General features: G+C 38.0%; 1 protein-coding gene across 1 annotated transcript in view; it reads right to left on the bottom strand.

The window, feature by feature from the left end:
• Positions 1 to 329: 329 nt before the first annotated feature.
• Positions 330 to 23,205, bottom strand: part of KCNK2 (potassium two pore domain channel subfamily K member 2) — a 78,917-nt gene continuing 56,041 nt past the window's right edge. The window contains exons 6-7 of the mRNA XM_074864854.1: positions 15,667 to 15,806; positions 330 to 859 (exon numbers count right to left, since the gene is read on the bottom strand). Coding sequence (XP_074720955.1) covers positions 542 to 859; positions 15,667 to 15,806 — 458 coding nt within the window. The 3' untranslated portion in view covers positions 330 to 541. The remainder of the gene's footprint in view (positions 860 to 15,666; positions 15,807 to 23,205) is intronic.

Raw genomic sequence — 23,205 nt, 5'->3', positions numbered from 1 at the left:
TTTAAAACACCTTCAAATGAAATACACTTCTCATGCAAAAAAAACCAAACAAACAAAAACCGTACAGGAACTGTAGAGGTTCTGGTTCTTCAAAAGATAAGGCACTGACAAAAATTTCTTAGGTAAAAGGCTGCATAAGAATTTCTTGCCATTTACAAATGTGTTGTAGTCCAGAAATGGTCCATTCCTAGGCTCAGTAAGGTAGACCCTGAAATTTTAAGGACTGATCCCTCAAAGCTACATTGTTACCATAGACAAGTGTGATTCATTCTTGAGGCCATATGGCACATTAGGAGAAGTGAAAAACAGTCTGGGCAGATAAAGGCAGAAGACGTTGCTTGTTCCAGCATCTTTCGATAACAGAAGTGCCATTCTTTGTGTCTTTGAAGAGATGCGATGGTAACTCTGGACTGTAGTTTCTGTGGAACTCATGCACACATATAAAATGCTATTAGCATTGATCATTGATAGGGTGGAGAAAAAAAGGTGTATGGCTAGTCTAAGCCAAGAGCTTCTCAAGGACTGGGATCCAAAGTCATGGCTACTTAATGTTTTCAATAACGGCTATCTCTTCTGCTGCACAGTGCGGAGTCAAACCATTCATGTAAATGCTGTCTGTCTTTGTTAGAGCTGGCAAGATGTCCTTCTCACTGGTTAGATGGTTGACTGACAAGGTTCTCTTGCAGGGAGTCAGGTCTTGGTTGTGGTTGACGGCAAGTTCTGCAGAGAGCTTCCTTTTGATAGAGGTAGCCCGCTGGAACTTGTCATAGATCTCTACACTCAGGCGCCTTCGAGTTTCTTTGAACTCTGCGGTGACATTGGCTGTCCACTCTGCAGCATGGGCTCTGAATTCCCCTACCTGCAGCAAAACAATGAGAAAAAAAAAAGGATGCCTTACTGGGCTGAGGACTCTAGACACTGTTTAGGCTCAAGAGCCCAGTGAGAGAGCAATGTGGCTTTGGGCTGGCAAAGAGATGCCGCTGCTGCCAGCACAGATTTCTCAAGCTGCAGACTCACTCTTTTATTGATAGCAACTAAACAAGATGAAATGTTGCACTAGTAGAGTTAACAACAATTCCAAAACCACAATAAAAATCTCTTCTATTAAATATTTTTTCTTTCATTATAGGCAGTCAGCAACACAGGGAAGCTGCAGAGCCCCAACAGCTGCACAGTACCCAGCTGGTCAGGGGATGCTGAAATCCCAGCAATCCAGGCTGTGTTATGTATTGTTACTAGGGTGCAGGGTTATTTATGAGCACTTTTACTGTCTCTGGAAAGATCCCTAGAAGACTTGGCAAAGAATTTTCTAAATTTAGACAGAAAAGCTTTTTTAAAGGAAAATGTCAGATGCTTGTATTCCCTCTTTTCTGTGCTTGCTCAAATGTAGCACCAATAGAGCAACAGGTTCAGTCATGTCAGCAACATGTCTTCTTACCACCCTGACTCCACTGAAATGACATACTGAAAAGCAGCATGAAAACAATTGCTGAGTGGGACTCCGGGAGCCGTTACCGATCCCGCCCAGAAGAAACAGCCTGCCAGTCACCGCACGTGGCTGCTGTACAATTACCATACAGCTGGAAGGGGGTATTTCCCTGCTATGCACAGATCTCCAGGCAGATTGGCTGCCAGGTGCTAGTTTGTACCGTTGCTACCATTTCACAAGTGTATGTAATTCCTGCTGCCCACTCAGTTCCTGTGCTCTAACTCTGTATGTCCTTATATTGACTGCCTTTACGGCAAAGGCTGATCCACTTTCACTAGAAACCACCATAATTTTTACTCCTTAAGACTTCTGTCCACTATTTCAGTGTTTCAGTACTAGGAAAACTGGAGCATCCCATGAGCCTAAGCTCTGAGGGTAGGGCTGAGGAGGGAGAGGAAGACAGCTGCTGGCACAGAATCCCAAATTATCCTTATTCTTCCTCAGATATGGCATGAAGTAGACTGAGCAACTCACCCAGATAATAGTCTGAGGTGAAATATGATAATTTATAAGCTATTTATATTTTTGCTCTTGTATTTCAACCAAACCACTGTTACAATATTAAATAAATTATATAGGTAATTAAAGCAGGCCCCTTTTGAGGACATTATCTCATTCTAACTGCAAAGGAGATTGTTTCTCTTTAAATCTCTGCTTTGTAGGCAGTTTAATAGTTGGAAGGTACAGCACAGGGAAGATAGACTGCTGATAAATATAACTCCAAAGCAAAGCATTTCAGAAGAATTACCCCACTTAAATAAATTAGTCTAATTGGTACTGCTCAGTCCAGAATTTCAATCATTGGCAAGCAAGCTTAGACTTGGTGAGCAGGAACAAATTTTTTTAAAAATGAACACAGAGAAATATGGGGGGTAAGCCATCAGAGAAAAGCGGCCACAGGCTTAGTCATGCTTTGCAGTGCAGTGGAAAACAGCAATATAATGAAAGTAAAAAATAATCAGCTCACCCAGGAGTGACAGGGTTTCAGGAAAGCTTTCCCCCTCCAGAAACAAAACAAAAAGATCTCTTTACCCAGGGGTCATTTTATTACATTTATCTCAGCTTCAGTGAATTACATGGATGTCTAATGTGGATCCATTATGTATATTTTCTAAAACAATGATTATTATCTGTAATACACAGAGGACTCACCCAGCTGAATGATTATTAGTATTGAAATTGTGCAATTAGGATCAGACACACTGCACTTCAGATCTGAAAATAATGAAATCTGTAATGCTGAAACATTTCAGCTGCTACAATATTTTTATGTGTAGTAAACAAGTAATTAAAATATGATAAGCTGTATCAGTGCACACTCTGGGGCAGCTCTGTCCTTCTCCAAAGCTGCTCTGTCCTTCTCCAAAGCTTTACTAAAGGCAGGCTGCTCAGATTCTGGAGCATGCTTCTGTCCAGGGGAGCAAAGAGCCAGTATACAGGTTCCTATTTTACCCTACATATTTGTAGCCCTCACCAGCTGTGTGAGCATTTGCCAGACCAGTTATTTTGCTGGTCCTGATAACACCAAGGGATGTTACCAGACTGGTAGCTTTAAATTGTGTCTTGGCAACCTACTGGAAGCTACAAGCATCTTGAACTGTCTCCCCCTATGATTTTTAACCTTCCTTTTACTAGTGGTTTCAGTTCCCAGTTCTCTCATGTTTCCCCAGCAAAGAAAAAACAGCTGACCATGCTTCTGATGAAAGCAAGTCTACATAACCTCTAGGACAGGCTCAGAATTCCCTCACCAGCCCACCTCACTGCATGCTGGTGATGGACCTGTCTTGCACAGGGCAAGCTGCTATATTTTAACTCTTGTGCATGTAAGTTATTCAGGAGAATTTTAAAATTGTAGTTGTTAGGATATCGGATGACTAAATTCTAATTGGATTTATTTTGAAATGCAAGTTTATGCAGCCAGCTGAAGAACATCATTAAATATGCCTTTGGAGATGGGGTCATGCTCCAGTTTAGGTAATGTGGAACATGAACATGGTGGACTCAGTTCTATATACCCATAGACCATAGCTATGATGCTTCTTGATACAATTTCAGATTTACATTAAAATCATAGAAAAAAAATGAAAAATGCAGGGCTATTGCTAAGCAGAATTGAAATGCATTAGTAGTAAAACAGAGGTAATCGGCACAGCATGAGAAACTAGAAGTTCAGAGCTGTGTGAACTGTGCGTGCCCCAAATTACTGCTTTCAGCCCCTAGCTTTTGTGTGAACTGAAATGCACTCCAAAAAAATGTTATCTCTTCAGAACAAAACCCTTAATTCCATAATACTTAAGGACTCAAGCACAAAAGGTTATAGGAAAAGAAATGTGCAGTTTTTAACTACCCATGTACATAAGCAACTCGTTCTTATAATTTGATCTCTCCTTTATCCATAGGGACATTTCTGTATATGTTCAGGTTCTTTCTGTCCTTAGGGTATGACATTTTATCATACTTCATTACAGCTCCTCTTCATCTGGGGGCTGACAGTCACAAAATGTCTTATGCAAAGTGACTGAAATGCCAGTTGTCTATGCTGCCCAAAAAAAAAAAAAATCTTAACATACCTATCTACTGTAACAATTGTTTACTTTTCTCCAATTCTCTTGCCTCATTACAGCACACAGCTCTGTAGACTCCATAGCTGTCATAGTTGGGGGCAATGTGACACAAGGATGAGGCCTCTTAGTCACAGAAATTATTGACAACTAAGCACTTTACATAAGGCTTAATGACACAAAATATTTCAAAAGTAATAGGAAAAACATGTCACACTGATAGCACCTGACTCAGCCATACACTAAGCAGCACTAATCTGGTGATGCTTCTCATTCCTAACCTTTGGGGAATAGAAATGCCACCAGTAATGAGGACACAGTCCCTAGCCCAGCTCCAAGACTGACTTCCTCCACATCAAAACCCAAACTAGACTGCAAGGTGTTAGATGTATTTCACAAGGAGTATCAACTCTAACCTACTAACATTGTACTTTGAACGTCAACAGCTAGTAACTTTATTAGGTATTTATGAAGCAATACCCTACTGCCTTATGAGTCCAGGGAAGACAGGTCTCAATGACAAATTCTCAAGAAATATGTTAACAGTAACACAACTAAATATTCCACTCAGCACACTTCACCACAGAAAAAAACATATACCTTTCTATCGAATAAACAGCATTGATTCAATTCCTTGCACAGCACAGGCTGCCTGGCCTCCAGCTACCACTGCAGATGGGCCTGGATATCGCAAACATTCTGCATCACATCTGACAGCCCCATGGGGATGTCTCAAATACCACAGGTCATGTCTAGTGGCATCCCTAAATGTCTATGTTAAGGTGCCTCTCTCTACCTGTGGTGGAAATGTCACATTTATTCTGTTAGGATATAATGAGGAATAGGCTCTGAACAATTTTGAAGTGTGTCTACTCATTCCTGTTAAAGCCACTTTAGATTTTGGGGGGATTTATCTGGTTTTAGCTATACATCAAAAAAATACTGCATGAACTTCTGAATGACCAAACAGTTCCCAGGCTGTGCACATACATTATCACCAGTGTCATTTAGTGACAGACATAATGAATTTGACAGAACTAGGAAAAAACATGGACATCAAGCAACCATTTCTTCACCTTCTCCTGCCAAAACCCAAAACCAAAACTCATCTAAATTAATAATGACCTAAAACTGGCTCTCAGCCAATATCGCTGGTGAGACCAAAACACTCTATTCATTTTCATCTCCACCATGTTTTAGCTTTCTCACTGCTTAGCTGAGCTTCGTGCTTGGATAGAGGCCAATAGCATAACCCAGAATGGAAGTATGTCCAAGGGGATGCTACTGTTAAAAGAAAAAAAAATTTGAAGATACTGAAGCACCTGCTTCAGTCTTCAGTACCTTCACTCTAATTTCTTATACTTGTCAGAATTTTGCAGATCTTTCTGGACCCTCTGCTCACAACAGATATCCAAGTAATTATACAAACAGAATTGCCCACCATGCAGGAAGACCACTCATCCTATTAAGTGTGGTCTGGACAGCACAAGCCATGTAGCCATAACCTTTACATGAGTAATCTGTACTTTGAATTAAGCCACATCTGTGGTCTAACAGAAAAAAACACAACCCTAATTAAGGTTGTCCTTAAATAGACCAAAATGAATACACACTTGTCTAACTTTGCCTTAGATTTGCTCCTGTCTCTCAAGGAGATTCTTGAAAAAAACAACTTTACAGTATAACCAGTTAATCTATTTCTACTCACAAAGTGGGAAGAAAGATACCCTGCTTGGATAGAACTCAGATATATGACATGAAAGTTATAATATACTTGGGAGGAGCTAAACCACTAAGTACAAATTAAGAAAAAAAATACCATTATATACGCTCTGCAAGAAAATTAAAATATATATTTCTAAATAATGTGTGTAGCTTCTTCTGTCGTAGCTGTACTTTATGTTGTTTCCCTTTGGTATACAGGGCTCATACATTTTAGGATGGCCGTGTTACTGCAAGCCAAAAAAAATGAATTAAAGAGCAAGTAGATGAGCTGGAGATACCCATCTGACTGCATTTTAAGAAAAAAAAAAGTGGCCTTCCTTACAGACATTCTTAACACTCTACATGTTTCTCAGTACATAATTTCTAACATTTATCCCTAATGCATTCTCCAAAGTTTTGCAGCTTCATTTTTCCTCTCCAATGTACTTTTTCTGTTACTTAAAAATAACACATCCAATTAACCTCTCCATGATATACTACTCAGAGACAAAACTAGAAAGAGCATGTACATGTCACATTATCCATGCAGCAGGGTAGAGTACATAACATTTTGTCTTAGCTTTCAAGAAACTCATCCAGCGTTCGCAAAAATTGCTCTCAAAGTCCCACTTAAAAATCAAAATTGAAAAAAAAGTAGGTACATAGAGGGTTGATGGGTTTAACAATGCAGCTGTTGGGTGGGTTGAGTCCTGCGTGGGTAGGAGGGTTTGTCTATCTGCCATCTCACTTTCCTGCAGTTTTGGGCAAGCATACGCCACCTCTTCCCACCTCAGCTACTCTTGCCCGCAAATTTATGTTCAACTACATCCATTTTCTATAGGCTAGAGAAGACTGGAGTGCAGAAGAGAAAAAGACAAGTTTCACAGACATTTTTATTGAAGCCTGTGCATTTCCTGTACATTAAGGGAATTTCATTTATAGTCTAACTAAATAAATTCCCATCCTAATTATCTGGCTTTCAGTATTTCTGTAGTTACAACTTTATTAGTAAGTACTCAAACGCCATTGTGCTGTAATCTGTGGACAGGTATTTACAGAAGATTGTGCTCTACTCGTCTTTAAAGGTAACAGAAAACAGTAACAAAATGCAACATAAAAACACCACAGGCACTAATGAGATACCTATGCTGAACTCTCCCAGGAGTTTAACCACTATATCTTTTATTCCTTCATTCTGTCAGGACCTCAGCTCCGTAGCTGTACTATTCTACACCAGGTCTTTAAGCTACCAGACTTTCATTTCAAAGTGGATGGCACAAATGAAGTGATCTTTTTTTTTGTTTCCCTGACTGGTATACATGTGCCTCTTTTTCAGGCAAATATTAGAGGAGAAAAGATTCTATTTTGTGAAATTGCCATCTTCTGGAGTAACATTTAAATTACATAGACAGTTGTATTTTTGTAGCCATGGTGGTCATAAACATTTTGGGAACAATGCTGTCCCATGGGAAATTGGATTATTCAGTCCTGTAATAAGTAATGTTTGTGAGTTCATTCTGGTGAGCAATGATTGCTTAGTTTCACCCACATAACTTCCATGAGCACATCTGATGCCTTGGATGAAATAAACCACATTCTCCAATGGGAACGCAGAGAGACCATGAATTTTGATTATTTTTTTGTGGAGGAACATCTATGGTGGCAGCTGTGGGAATATGTTTTGTGGAGATGTGACAGATGGCAGATGCAGAAATGACCCTTTTGCTCTATCATGGTCTGATTCAACAAAATAAAAACAGGTAGGCTATAAAATAAAAAAAACATGTCTACAAAACCAGAAACAAATATACTAAGTCAGCACATTTATTGGTTTAACCTCTTTTTTCCAGAAATATTAACACTCCTATGTTAGGTACCTCCTCAGAACTATTATGGAATATTGCCCATCAGAAACCTCTTTGCATAGAGCTGCATGTGTATGTCTCTCAATGCTGTACAGAAGTTATTGGCCTGATTATCTCAGTCCCTAATGTTCTGCTTTATTAATTACTTCCAAAGACAAAAACTGATGCTGACATTTTTCTGCCAAAATCAGCTGTTCTATTTAGTTGTTTCATCTACCTCAGAGAGCCATCCAACCTCTCTTTCAACCTGATGAGAGTGAATGACATCCACCTGAATTAACCACAAGAAACTATTTAGGTTTACATAAAGCTCTACCAGCTGAGCTTAAGGTGACTGAGGAGAACAGCATGTATTCTCTCTGCACTATACAGCCAATGACTTTGCTGCAGACAGAAATAGCAAACGTTATAAGAATTATACTAGAAAGACAATGAAAGCCAAGCCACAGGCAGTTGAAAGACTGTCTCAACTTTCTCCCACAGGAAAGAGACAACGACTGTTTCATAAACTCACTGGACTTTTTTACCTTATAAAGATATGCTAAGGAAAACAAAAAAAAAAGAAAGGACTTAATTTTGACTTGGTACTGAGTAAGGAATGGCTATTGTAACTACATGGTCAAGTGCCAGTAAAAACTGTTTATTTCTTAACTTTTTAATGTCAATAGCTGGAGTGATACTTGTGTGAAAAATTAAAGCTCCACTTTTGTTGTTCAATACTAGTGTTACAACTGCACTCATCCCTTGCAAAGGAAAGTATTCCATAGTTTCTTCAGTCCTTTTTATCCATGACTGCAAAGCAGTTTCCTCACTGTCAACACAACTTCTTGAAGATGAAAGGGTATGCTGCTGAACTGGCCTTGTCTGGGGACTCATTCACAAGACAACTATCAAATACCTACACACTCAGTATTACTAACATGTTTTGGAGTCTTTTCATAATATACAAGCACTGAGATTAGATTTAAAAAGTAAAGTCTTCAGGAATGTTAATCATGAAGATGTGGGCTGAACAGATTCCAGATTGAATATCACTTTGTCTATAGAGTTAAATCACAGATATATTTGTCACAGTAAAGGATTGATTACATCTTGTCTCCAAAAATCAAGACTTCCTAACGTAAACCATGATAATGTACATTCAGGGAATCTTCATGGGTAATTAACTCCAAGAAATGCCACTGCTATAACTGAGCTCTCTTTAATCAATTTCTGTTACTATGAAGTGTAAGTCACTTCCTCCCATTTTATTTTTGCAAATTCAACAGCTCTCGCCAGCACATGCAGCACACACTGGAGTCATTTCCATCCCCCCGAAGCGTCCAGCCAGCACGGTGAGGCAGGGGGGAACACCGTGGGACAGCACCGTGAGAGAGCAGGGCCAGGCACTGAGAGTGCCCCCCTGCCCTTGGCAGGCACAGCCTGCTGGAAGTGTATTTAGGCAGCACATCTCTTGTAATCAGCACCACACCAGCATCACCTCAGGACCTGGTACTTAATATGGAATAACAGAACAGCTGTCTCTACCACACCAAAGTGATAACAGTACAGATGCTACATCTGTATGTGTGTGTTGAATCTGAAGTTAAGCAGGCATCACACGTCCGAAGTACACAAAACTATGAGGAAAGACATCTCAAAGAAAGTGTCAAAAACCATCATCAGATTAGTTTTCCTGGGACTCTCAGAACAACATGTTCTTTCATACTCATTATTGCACATAGTGCTACTGTGTACTTGTAAAACAGTGATCGATACAGAAAATCAGCATTACAGACTGTTACTAGGGCAGGGCCAAGAACACCACCAGCATGACTTTTACTCAATCTCTTGAGAAGGGGAGAGATCAAATTGCATTCAAAATCAGGTCAGCCATTTCTACCTTCTCTTTACACCAACATCACTCTTTATATATCTACGAGATTCAGAGAAGTTTTGGAGGGACTGTACTCCCCATGGGGTTTTTTTTGGGTGTGTTTTTTATATCCTGTCACTAGCCAAATTTGACAGGAGACCTATGGCTGTATTTACTGTAGAAACAGCTTATATTTTTCCCCATCTCATAGAAATTATTAGAAACAATCACCTTTTTGAATGTGCCTATTCTTTCTCAAATACAGTTTTCTGTATATCTTTGATGGACTGGAAAAAACTCTTACTGCTAGGCAAACTTCTTTTCAGACAGCTCTTCTGCAATTTTTGTAGCTCTCTGCATTCTTTCTAAAGTTTAGACCATAAATCTAGGGACTGTTTTCTGGTAATATACCTTTTAATAGCACCTGCAGCAGTAACACCTACAGAAATTCAGTCATACCCTGCTTGCACATCCTAGAATTGTGTCACCCCTATTAATCATTGCCTTGCAAAAGGACTTCACATGCAATTGCTTTCACACCATGACTGTCCCACAAGTATTTCCAATTCAGTGCTTTCTACGAAGAGACTTCCATCAAGTCAGTCTGATCTACCCATTGAACTTGTGGATATACAACTCTTAAAACTACCGCAATTGTTTTTTAAATTTTTTGTAAGAAAAGGAAAAGCCCAAACAGTTGTTTTCTTCAACAGAAGCAGATCCATCTCACTTAAAACAATGCACAATGGAACAGCAATTGGCTCACACCTTTGTAAAAAGCCTCTGATCACCAGGCTGAAGAGTTATTCTTATCACCTTCATTTCTAAGTCAACAGTTTTTACTTTTTAAAAAAGCAAGAGCCAGGTTAAGAGCTCACTGCCACTGAAAGAACTCCTTCCTCCTCCTTGGCCGCACACCCTCACTGAACAGACTTTGAGGCCTATCTGTTTGCCTGGTATGCCAGTTCAACTCACTAAAACCTTGAAAAACTGTTTCTCACTTGAGTCCACTCATTTTTTCATCTTTTCATGCATACAGCCTCCAATTAGGGTCCCTCCCAGGTGGATATGAGAGATGGGTTCAAGTTCTCTTTAAGCCAGTACCCTTATGCTGGGTGAGCACCTTTAGCCTGGAGCTAGTGAAGTGAAAAGACAACAAATATTGCAGGGAGTGCAATAATCTCCATGGCATCATCATGACAAGCCTAATTCTGTTTTGACAGACACAATAAACAGCTCTGCCATTGGTGCCAAGAAGATTAATCTGAATGATGATTTAGATGAGTCAAATTTGTTTAATTTGTTTATAAATATCAAATACATCAATTGCATCTTGAATTTCCACAAGAAGTGAATGTGCTATTTCTCATGAAATCTTAGGCTTGGTCTTTAACGCTGGATCCATATCGTTCAATTCAAAAGACAGACAACCAGCATGAAAAATCACTTGTCCAAACTGAGCTGATGTCTCGCATGAGTCAGTCGCCTGGGCTCTTGACATATAGTGAAGAGAACGGACTCTTCCAGGATGTAATTCATCTCATATGGAAAATGCCTTAAAAAGTTCAAATGGACCATGCTAGAAACACTCATTTCATTCCACTGACTATAAAGGGAATGTAGATTACTAGGCCAAACGTTGATGTCTACACTGGACATGAATCCCATCTTCATTGACTTGAATGGAGTCTGGAATAGAGCTTAACAGAGAATATCATGAAGCCAAGGGACATAAGCACTTAATTTTAAAAACAGGAATTTGAAATTTATAGCCCAAATGACTAAGATTCTTGGTTGGGTATACATTTTTGCTGGAAACGCTGAAATTCAGAAGCTGCTGCATACTGAAGTAAAAGAAAAATATGACAAGGAAAACCTGCTGAAATTTTACCATTCAAAGAGACTAAAATCAGACTACTTTAAAAGTGTTCTGAGTAATCAGAGTATAGAGAATAATGAAGAGGAGGGAATTTAAGGCAAGCTAGTACAGCTGAAGCTGAACTTCAGAGACAGATCGCCTACTTAAGATTACAGCACACAGCATGTTCCAGTGACTTTCTGACACTTCATCTATCTTACTGTATGAACTGCTTCCAGCAGCAGATCTATCCTTCTAAGACTCCCACTTCTGTCGCTACTTGTCTTTCACTTCCCTCCCCATTTGATGCATTCAAAACTCTCAAGAGTATTTCAGGAGACAAAAGCCACCTGAGCAACTGACAGACATTCTAGTTATCTGGATTTTAATATCAAAATACAGCATTATTGTGGATCAGGGCATATCTGATCAGATTTTTTGGTCTCAGTTCCACTTGCATATGGCAAACTTTCCTGATAGTATCCTGGAAAAAAAAAAAAGAGATGTTTTATTTTGTTGAAACAGTGAAATGCGTTATTACTACGAAGTCTTATGTAAACTGCTTTTAAGAACAATGCAACTGCATTAAAAAAATGTGTACAGGACTACAGATATTAGGTGATATTCATTATCAGCATGCCCACCTTCTGGAATATGAAGGTTTCCTTTCACAATATGCACCCTAAACATGCTATGATAAACTATTTTGTACTTTAAACTACGGGAAAAGGCAAAAAGGAGATTATTATGGCTGCCTATCAGAAGAGATATCAAATATGTCAGCTGATATATAGTTTTGATTGTGAGGGGAAGTAAAGAGAGGGGCTTTTCAACACTTGCAACACCTCTGTCTTCATCCTGGACTCTGGTATAGTTCACTGGACTTGGCTACTATCAGCCAAGTCTTAGACTGCTGAAACCAACACAGCTGATAACGGTTGAATGATCTGCTCCCTCCTGTATCTATCTAAAACATGGTAGACTGCTACTATTTTTTTCACGAAAGGTATGACACAAATCCTACACAAAATCTTGTTTAGTTGTAGGTGTTGATGCCCATAGTGAGTAAGTTTGGTGAGGAAAGATTTTCAGTGTCTTATATATCCTAGGAAATATATTAAACTGTTTCAGTGTTCAGAGTGCATTAATTATGGTCCTATAGATTTTATCATAGTCTCTGTCTCACAGTAGATTTCAGTGTATAATATTGTTTCTAATTTCAAAGACTACCTTTAGGTATGATGAGCTATTTCCCCAGGCACTGACAGAATGTTTCCTTAAAAGACAGTTAAAAAACATACTTAGAACTAGGATTTTCCATTGCACTCATTTCTACTATCCGAACTCCAGATAGGTTCCTCTGCTTTAATCTGCATCCATAGAAGCTGGAACAGACCATTGTAAATTTAGGTTTAACTGAAAAAACAGACTATACAAGAAATTCAGAGTCTCTTCTGGCTTCTGCTGGCATAAAGGAGACTTGATGACTATATTTCCACTGAACTCCCTCAGCTTCTTCACTCAAATTTTCCCAGGCAGATAGTAAGGATGAGCTAAGAGCAGCAGTTTTTATCATAAAATGCTACCTGTAAAATGTATATTTGTAGAATGCTTCTGTTCAAACACAGCCAATCTTATAACAAAATGCAATATATTTATACAACTTTCTTCCTACAAAGTATCATTAGGATAGAATACAGAAATAATTTTTCATATTTTCTAACTAGCACACAACTTGTGCTATGCCATAATTCAGTTTTCAAACTGGTCTCCATTTTTAAAACTGTAGCATTTTTAAACTGCTAAAACATTTTCTAGACATGCCTGAGCAAGGGGTTAAGAAGTGGGTGTGTGGGATTTCTGAGCATCAGAGATATGATTAATTGAACAAATGGTACCAATTATGTTATGTCTGTCTTTAATCTAACCTAACAAACAAGAGACTTGTGTATAGCAAAATCCTGAATACCTGCATCAGCCAAGAGAATATGGATATATCTGAAGAATGAGGTTTTCCTTTCTGTAGACAAAATGAATATGCTTGTTTAGGCTACAAAGGTGATAAAGAATGGAAAGATGAAACAGGGCATACAATTCCTGGTGCCTGAAAAAAGAAAGTTTGGCATAGCACTGTGCTGCATAACCTGGCAAACAGAGTTTTACTTGATAAAAATAAGAATGTATTTAATGTGTAAAAGGCATCATGAGTTTGTTCAATTCATGTTTCTTTAAATCTTTTTCAAAGTGAGTCTATATTGAAATAGCTTCAGCATAAAACAAAACCAAGATACTATAAAATTCCAACGTTCTTAATATATTATCTTCATTATAATAGTATGGATAATGAGACACTCTAAAGAAGATTAAATACTCAGTGTGCTATGTACAATTATATAGTCAAGACAGCATCTTATCCAGAGACCTTACTGTCTGGATAAGAGTATGAGGAAAAGCGAGATCAAAGACCAGATTAATTCTAGGAAGTAGCATGAAGAACTAAACTGTGTCACCAGTGTCTGAGGCAATGAAGCAAAACCAAGCCTGAACAAGGTATTTTTGCATAGTCCCAAGTCATAGTGCCTCAGTCATATCACATTTTTTCAAGAATCCAGAAACAAGTAACCCAGGGAAACTAAATGCAGTCTAGGAAATGCCCCAAGTTGAGAGCAGTTAGACACTAGGAGAGTGCACTGGGGAACCACCGCATGTGCTTGCCCAGCTCTTACTTCTTCCTAGTGCAGAGGGAAAAATGGGCTAAACTGAGTTATTTCTGAAGTTCAGAATAATGAAGACAAAACACATAGGTTAATGACATTTTAAGTGATCTATAGGTTTCCTGCAGTCAGTGTAAATCATGCAGGTTGGTTGTTAAAGATGCCCTCAGTGCTCTTCCAGAAAACAAAATGGTCATCCTGCAAGCTGTTGAACTTGCAAATGGGAACACTTGTGTACTACCTGATGCTCCATCTGTGAAGGACACTAGTAAAGCTTGTTGTGTAAGGAAAGTTACACATATCCTTTCAGATTTACAGCACAGGGGCAGAAGATGATACTCCTTAAATGAAACTGATCAGATAAATATTATCCTCTGCTTCAGAGCTAAGTGTTTATGAAATGCCTGGTAAAAGTGTACTCGCAACAGACCTGCCACAATGTTGTCTAACTATAAAGAGCTATGAGCATAGCAAGGGCAATGAAAAAGGGCTGCCCACCTCACGTGCCTCACAAAGTGAGCTTAATCCTGCCCAAGCGCCCAGCTCACCTCCTCCTGCCTGCTGTCACCGTCACTGCTGCCCTCTGGTCAGAAAGCAGCAGGGACCCTGAGAGTCTGTAATGAGTGAAGGCATACAGGGGTAAACTACCCTTTACAGCAAGGTCTTTGGGAACTCAAGGATTGCGAGGATTACATCTAGGCATTGATGCCATGCCCTACAGCTAGGAAAACAATTTAAAACAATGTAAGTAGTAGGCCACTGCACAGTAACCAACATGTTCATTCCATCAGAAAGAAATCAGTTGTTATATTTGAGTAACACAAATGAACTGATGCGAGCAGAAGAACTTATGTTAAATTAGAGGGAAATAATATGTTGCTTAAAACAAAATTAATTTATTTCTCAAACTTCTAGTAAAACCTGAATTGTGCTAGCTGCAGTCAAAGGAAATTTTATTCATTTTCTAACATTTTCAAAACCAGGACATTTTCTTAAATGACAGAGTTTAAAGTAAAACATTGTACCATCCTTGGAATGATAAATATACCTTTACAAGTAAAAATATATTTGAACTGAAAGCAATGCACCTGACTATAAATAACTAGGCATGCCGCTGAAGATATTATGATAAAATGCACCCATGCATACTTAAATAATTCATTGTAATACCTTGCACGATACAAAACATTTATTCTCTTACCACTATAAAATGATCAAAGGCACCTTGAATATAACTATTCAGTGATTTTGTATTTTTCTTTACATACCTGCATCCCGTATAGAAACAATCAAAGCAGAATGATTTTTGCCTTAAAAATTAAGGACTACATTCTACTGTTTAGAATAACCCTTTTAGAGACGTTTTTCCTGTAAGTCAGGTGCAAATGTGCATATACACTTAATTTAATAATACATTTAATTTTGTATGCAGCTATGTAAAAAAATCACTGTGTTTGACTAGACTGCTACAAAGTTTGCTGCAGTTTGAGCTACAGCATATACTTCGTACATAAACAGCTTTGACCTATGCCATAAGAAGCAAAAGTAGCTATAAGCTCACCTGACTTTTAATCAAAGTTTTTAAAAAGTAGTATTTCTTCCCTTTCAAAATGTTCTTACCTCTTCCTTTGTCTTTTTTGATATGACTCTGAGCCAGTCTCCAATCATGCTGAGGACAGCTGCAAAGTAAGCAAGCCCAACAAGGATCCAGAACCACACCACTGGCTTATAAAAATCTAGGTACTCTATATCTGATCCCCCTGAAAAACAATACAGTTGAAATTAAAGCAGACTTAATAGTTATAGGTGCAAAGCAGTTTTTAAATTAATTATTTTCCTAAAAAAACCCCAAACAGTTGTATTTCTTACAACTTCTTCTATTTTATTACCCATGCAAAAATTCATAGCAAAACGTTTTGTTGAATTTGAATAAATGATGATCTAAATTCATCCACTCTTGAAAACACAGTTTGGAGTATGCAAATTTTAGGCAATGATTGCTAATCATTTATAGTAATTAAAAAATTAACACAAACTGATTCAATTGCTTATATATCATATTTAAGGTAGAGGTCATCGAGGACAGCTTGAATGAAAGGATGTGCTCCAAATAACAACGCTATACCAAATTTTAAGTATTGCTCTGGAATACATAATGTGTTTACATCCTGAAAAATCTGATTTTGCAAGGACTCTGAAACACATCTCCATACTTACATGAATCCTTTAGCCCTGGTAAAGAAGAACAGCACATGCATTAAAAAGTGTCCCTGTTGGATAGGCAAACATTATCATCTCCGTTTTGCAGAGGAGGAAACCAGGGTGCAGGGACTTGAGCTGAACTGATCATACTCAAAAACAGGTGGATAAAACAGATGTCAGCTGAAGGCAGCTTTTTTTTTAATCCCACTGCCATAAGCACCAGTCCCTTCCTTCCTTCCAGTGTTAAAGTAAAAAAGGATAAATTTCAGAGATGCCTGTAATGGAGCTTTCAGGTACAATACAGCTAGAGAGAACAGATGCCTTATTTCTGCACAGAAAAAGTTATGTTCATCCTGAGCTCTTGACAACACAATATAACTCACATTGCACATCTTGCAGTACAATAAAACAGAAGCCTTAAACTCACAATTCAGCTGTGTTACAACAAGTAAGACCAGGCTCCTAGTTTGGGTTGCTGCAAGTAGAAGCTTGATGCGCGTATCTGTCCAGAATTGAAGAGACTCTACAGTAAAACCTTTTCAGGCACATTAAAGTAGTCTGCATGGGTACATAATATGTTACTTTATGCATCTGCATCCTGTACTGAAACAGTCAAAGGAAAATTGACCCCAAAATATCAAGCACCTTATTACAGTAACAAGATTAACTCTCATGAAGAGTAATTCTTTTCCTAGCTGTTATTATCTAATCATCACAGAGATTACATGCAAATAACAGAAGTTTACAGTTTGTTATCTTTGTATGGAAGCCCTCACAGATAGAAATTTTGTTAATTCTCATGTCAATAAGCCTCTTCATCAATAAAATTGAGTTGTAGTGATTTACTCAACTATCCAAGAAATGAATCCACATTGCAAATATGGATATACTTCAACACCTGCACAGTCACAAGTAAGGCAGAAGACAGGGCTCTGTCTGGAACAGAAGACAACCACCAAAGGGTCGAGTTTGTCACAGCCCAAGACAAACAAAATATCAGAAATGAAGCAATTTTTTAACATCATCCAGCTCAGTAAAACAGGATTTTAGGCATGATTCACCCAAAATTCGTTGTCATTCAAAAAGTGGTTGACTACCACCAGGCCTTTACTCTATCAGGAGCTAGAAATGAACCACACTTGGTGGTTCACCTCCTTCTCCAGCTGTTCCGTACAGTGCACAAGAAAGTATCATATAAAGCATCCACTCAGCTGGTTTCTAACTTTTGGTGTGTTAAGTTTATAAACAGAAACTGGAATTTAACCCTTCCAGTCTGCAGGGAGCATTTCCATCACAGTTTATACCTAATTTGTTTACAGCAAGGTTAATTACCAGGACAGGAGTTACAACATATTCAATCAAGAGTTTTCTTTACTGTCTGGCCAGGAGATGGCTCCATCTAGCCATGCCCAAAGGAGTTCAGCTTTCCTGAAGTTAGAAACGGACTATCAACAATCCTCTAGGAAAAGGCTTAACAGCTAAAATCTTTATTAGCTGTTGAGTTTATGAATTTCAAGGACTCCTCGGGTGAGGTCTCAATTTAATGGAATATCAGGAAGAGAGAGACATACCAAAAGATGTTTGTCCTGAGGTAACTACTGTCTCCTGTGATGCTTAAACATCACAGAGTGCTATAATGCAGTTACCTGGGAATGTCATTAAATAGGATTACACTGTTAGGAAAACATGATCAAAAGTCAGTTCTACTGAATTTAAAGTAAATGGAATTCATTAACTACTGATTTACAATTCACATAAATGCGTATGGAAGTATTCGGGTATAAGTAAAGGTAAATGTATTTGTACTGAAGTATATGAGATAATTAATCTAATGATTTTACTGGTAACATTGTAAAAAGCATATCAATGATACATTTGCAGGGATTTTTCATAGCATAATTTTTACTTAGTAATGCTATCATCTTTTCTTTTGCAAAGCAGGTTTTATATAGCCCTTTAGGAAGCAAAATGACGAAAAGGCAGAAGCTGAATTTTGTTGTTTGTTTGGCAAAAACAATTTTGTGGGCCAAGGGATAAAAATTTTTTCCAACTTTGTTTGACCTCTACCTGAAATAGGTTACAACCACAATAAAGAAGAAATACCTCCCAACTGGAGTGTGCTTACTCTTTAACTAGAAGTCTCACTGCCACAAGCTTTTACCAAGAGCAGCCAATTTATTGCAAAGATGTGATCCAAAGTCCCTTTAAATCTATGAGAAATCAGAGTTTTTTCATTCATCTTCATCACAGGCTATTTTATTGCTGCTGCTGCCACCACTCTTACATCTGTCAAACAATCTTTAAATTATTTGGGATTTTCAACCCTTTGGAAGGCATAGGTTGTTTTATGGCCCAAACACATATTCCTTACTGAGGTGAAAAGCTCTGTATTTTAGTGAAGGATGGAATTAGAGAAGATTTCAGGGGTGCATTAGGACAGATTCTGGTTCTCACGCAAGGGATTAGGCTTTCAAACATATGTATTTTTACTTAATTATTTATATAAAACAAGTACATTTAAATTATTTTCTTTATTGTTGCCACTCTTCCCCATTCTTTCTACAGTTGACTCAAAATAGAAATATGCAATTATTTCTGTAACCTTGTCTAGTTTCTGTTTGCACTTTTGCTTCAAAAGTAGAAGCAGAGAATAGAAAGTGCTATTGGCATTGAGTATCTTAATTCCATACAAGCACAAATTTCCAGGTTATTCAAAAGTTGGCCCTTCAAACCCAGAAATGTCTTCATTATTTTTTATCAGCAGTACAAATTATTCTGGGTATAGAAATGTGATTAAATCCAAGCACGGTTTTAATTGCAGAATATCCAGTAGCTGCCCATCATCCCTGTTGTGACTGGTGCTTAATCCAGTAACATCATTTGTCCCACTCCAAAGAAATACGGGGGTTCAGCCCTGCAGCTTGACAGGAATAACTTCCAAGGACTATGAAAAGGGATGGAGAAAGGCTAGCTTATGCGGCGACATGATAAAAAAAAGCATGCTCAGGACATGATAACATTGCACTGTCTGCAAGAAAGAATGTAAGTAGGCCAAACGAGTTACTTGATGCCACTCAGTGGAAAATAGCTACTTCAGAATACAAAGCACAGCTATAAACCACTCCTTACATGCCATGCTATACAGAAATTGAGCAAGACATGGCATGCTGACTTAATCTTAAAATGGGCTGCATGGTTCACACCAGACAGCCCCTATTATGGACATGAAGTCCTGAGGTGGCAAAGAGCACTTCCAAATGCCAGAAAGACACAAAGCCTGAAGGAGAGCGCACAGCTCTCTTACGGGATGCTCAACACACACCTCTTGTTCGGCAGAACACCGATTTCTTTCTGCCAGGCAAGTAACACCACATTGTGAGAGCAGATCAGCTGGGCTGCTATGACCACAAGGTGAAGTGTTCCTGTTCAGTGACATTAAATGAGACTAAAATATCTCAGTAATCTACAAACTGGGTTTCAGGCCAAGCAATACAGTGCACACCCAGACACCTGTATTACAGTGGCAATACAACAAATCCAATTACAAACCAAAGCAGTAAAGAAGCAATCAGCTAAAACTCAGAGCTCAAACAAGAGAAAAAAACAAAACCAAAAAACCCCAACATCCCACACCCCCACAAACAGTTAGAATACATTTTTAAAGTGAGATTTGCAAAATGCTGTGATTTGTTGAATGGGACTGATTGCAGCGTAACCTTATGTCATCATTATGTCCCGCTGTGAAACAGACTACTGATGTGCTATTTATATTTCTGACCTCTACTTAATTCAGTCAAGTTTTGGACATCTCATCTAATTTAGATTTGAAACCTGTTAGATGAACTCCCTTAGAAATATTTGATTATACCTTCCAACCTGCACTGCAGTTAAAGGATTTATCTGCACATACGAACAATATGTCATGTTATCCATATATATATACACATACCTCAGTGCTAAATTTAGCACCCAATAATATCTTTCATTATACTAAAAGATGACTCATTTGACATGAAAAGATCTCTTTTTCTCTTTCACAGAATATTCATAATATTGGCTGGATTTTCTTCTGTCATATTAAAGTCAATGGTTTCTCTTGAAAACAAGAAAAGGGACATTTGACTATGTCCTGATTTTCATAAGACAGTGCAGGCTGTAGTACAGTTTCTTACTTCCTTTTTTTGTGAAAAGCTACAGCAATAAACTTTCTTCAATCAAAAATTACTTCAATTACTTATTTCTCTACAAAAAAACTCCTCCAAAAATTAGGAAAAAACCCAAGCCATTTCCTAAGACAGAGAAATGTTAAGTTTGGTTTTTGGAATACTGTTCATATATTTTTTTGAACATGCACTACAAGAGCTCTTCATCTTTTCCCTCCTTGCATGCACCTCGAGTGATCAGTTTTTTATGTTTGCCTTAAGGCTTCTCTTGCTGGTGGAAACTGCAGCTGAAATTTCCATAGGCTCCAAATAGCAACCTAGATTCTGAGTACAAAAGGAGATGTTTTGGCATTCTACTCTCTTCCCAGAGAGTACTTGGTCTCCAGTACAAATGAGAAGAAACTTGTAGAAAAATTCTGGAGAACTCTACAAGAATTTCTAATATGACAACCTGCACTGCAGCCTTTAACACCATTACATTCCTGAATCACAACTTCTTCCATTGGCTCCCTCTTGGTACAGCTACTCAGAAACACTCTCTCCCTTACCTCCTAAAAGTTCTTCAGGGCTTCTCTTCAGCTCTTAGCTGCAGTGGTGCCAGAAAGCAGTGAGCTCCATGTTAGTGAAAAATTGCAGATATTGTAAGAAATGTTTCTTTTAACCCCAATACACGTTATCACAACCATGACATTTGTGTGTAGGGCTTGCAAACATGTTTTTTCCTCTGGTCTGACAGCTCCCAGAAAGAAATTACCAGAATATATGGAAGTTTTCAAATATTTAGGAATTTTGGATTTTTGAGGGAACTTCATGAGCCAGAACTGACATAATCATGAAATACCCCATGGACCTCCAATATGCTACAAGAATTGCCAGTTTTATTTTTATTGCTAAACAAGTTCACTCCAACTATAATTGCAAATTGGAGTATCACTGCCTATCACTCTGCTTTAGATTTGTCTATAATTCTAAGTGGAAGAAGGTAATTTTCACTCCAAGTATTATTTAAGAAACATGCCTTTCTGGCCAGGAGCAATCAGAAAAAAAGAATACATTAATGCCAGTGTGAGGTTTTTTCCAAATGCACTGCCATCTAGGCACTAAGTGGACTGAAGCATCATTCTGGCTGCTACATACATCACCATGACAAACCAGAACCAACACCACCATGCTCTAGAGCCACAATTTCAGATGCAATATCCATATTCTATCACAGCAACGTCCCCTAGAGCCTTATAAAGCATTACATGCCTTAACTCTACATGCTTATTTTGCTTCTGTTTATGGCACTTAGCTTTCCTAAACTTCAAGGACAGTGTTCTAGATTAAGCCTACCACAAAAATATCAATGGCCCTTAATGTCTGCATAATACTTATGAATTACCTAAAAAAAACCCCAAGCAAACCAAAAAATCACAAAGACAACTTACTATTTTGTTAGCGTGCAAAAGATTCTGCACACTTCCTCAAAATTAATAAGGAAGCCTAGCCCTTAAGACAAATGTTATCAGCTCTATTGAGAACTTGCAATATCAGTTTTCTTCAAATAGCTTAGTATTTATGTACACCAATGACTGTAAGCTTCCACAATGAAAAGCACTGTCAATGAATACCTTACCTATTTTTCAGAACTTTTAACTAGACAATTATGTACTGAAATGACAAGAAAACAAATGGACCTTTCTGAAAAATCCTTCAAGTCGTCTGTCATAAACTGAGTATGTTAGTCCACACAAAGATGATAATATTGTCAACTTCATCTCTGACAAAATACAGGCCAGTGGCAATGTTAACCTCCCAGTTATGATGGAGATAGTCATCTAACCCTGTTTCTCTTGAGTATCATCTCTGCAAGTACAAATCCAATTCCCCCACACTGAAACCAAGGTCAACAACATATTACAGTACAAATACAAGTCTTGTGCATGTTACTCAAAGAAAATTCAACATTCATGACATTTTGACATCATGCATTTACAGTGGAATTTTAATATAAAAAAATATATATGAAGTGAACCATAAAAGGCCATAAGCTATAGAACAATGTAATTCAAAGACATTCTGTAGAAAGAGAAAGTGTTTCCTGGTAAAATTGCAAAACAGACATGATATAGGAACATATTATGATATCAACTGGTCTACAAATAGAAAAATCCATGGAAATTTGTAATGAGAGTAATGATGAATGTACTCAGTGTTCTAGTTAGAGCCAAGTGGGCCATTTCACATAATGTTTTACAGTAAATATAACCAGGCCTTTATACACTACTATTTTTATTCCCTGACATACACATACCCCTCAGGAACAAAAGTCTAAAACACCCAGACTCTTGGCTTGGAAACAGTATAAATTTTTTATTTGGTGCTAGTTAGAATCTGACCAGAATCACAAATTCCTGAAGACAAAATGGAAATAAGAAAAACAATATGGGGAAGGAAAAAGGAAAGGGAGAAATCAGTGAGATGCATTCACAAAAATATGGAAGCATCACAAAAAACTATGTAAAAGTCCAAATAAATTTCATTTGCCATTTTACAGCCCAGTTCTACAATTTGTAAGAAACTTTGGCAACTTCTGACGTGGCTTTCATTTTTCAAACACCTTGAATAACTTAGTATCTTCAACACTAACTAAGTTTCCCCGCATTTTACCCAGATCATTTATGAATATGCCAAACAGTTCAGATACTTCAGAGGTCTCTGTGGGACTTCACCAACCTGAAAAATTTTTGCAATTGACAAGACCAGTCACATTCCTGCCATCAAGGCAAACTTCAGGCAGGTCTGCAAGTCA

Source organism: Strix uralensis, chromosome 3 (genome assembly GCF_047716275.1).
Source record: "Strix uralensis isolate ZFMK-TIS-50842 chromosome 3, bStrUra1, whole genome shotgun sequence".
Classification (NCBI taxonomy): domain Eukaryota; kingdom Metazoa; phylum Chordata; class Aves; order Strigiformes; family Strigidae; genus Strix; species Strix uralensis.
The sequence above is the reverse complement of the archived record's forward strand: the minus strand, read 5'-3'. Positions and strand labels throughout refer to the sequence as shown.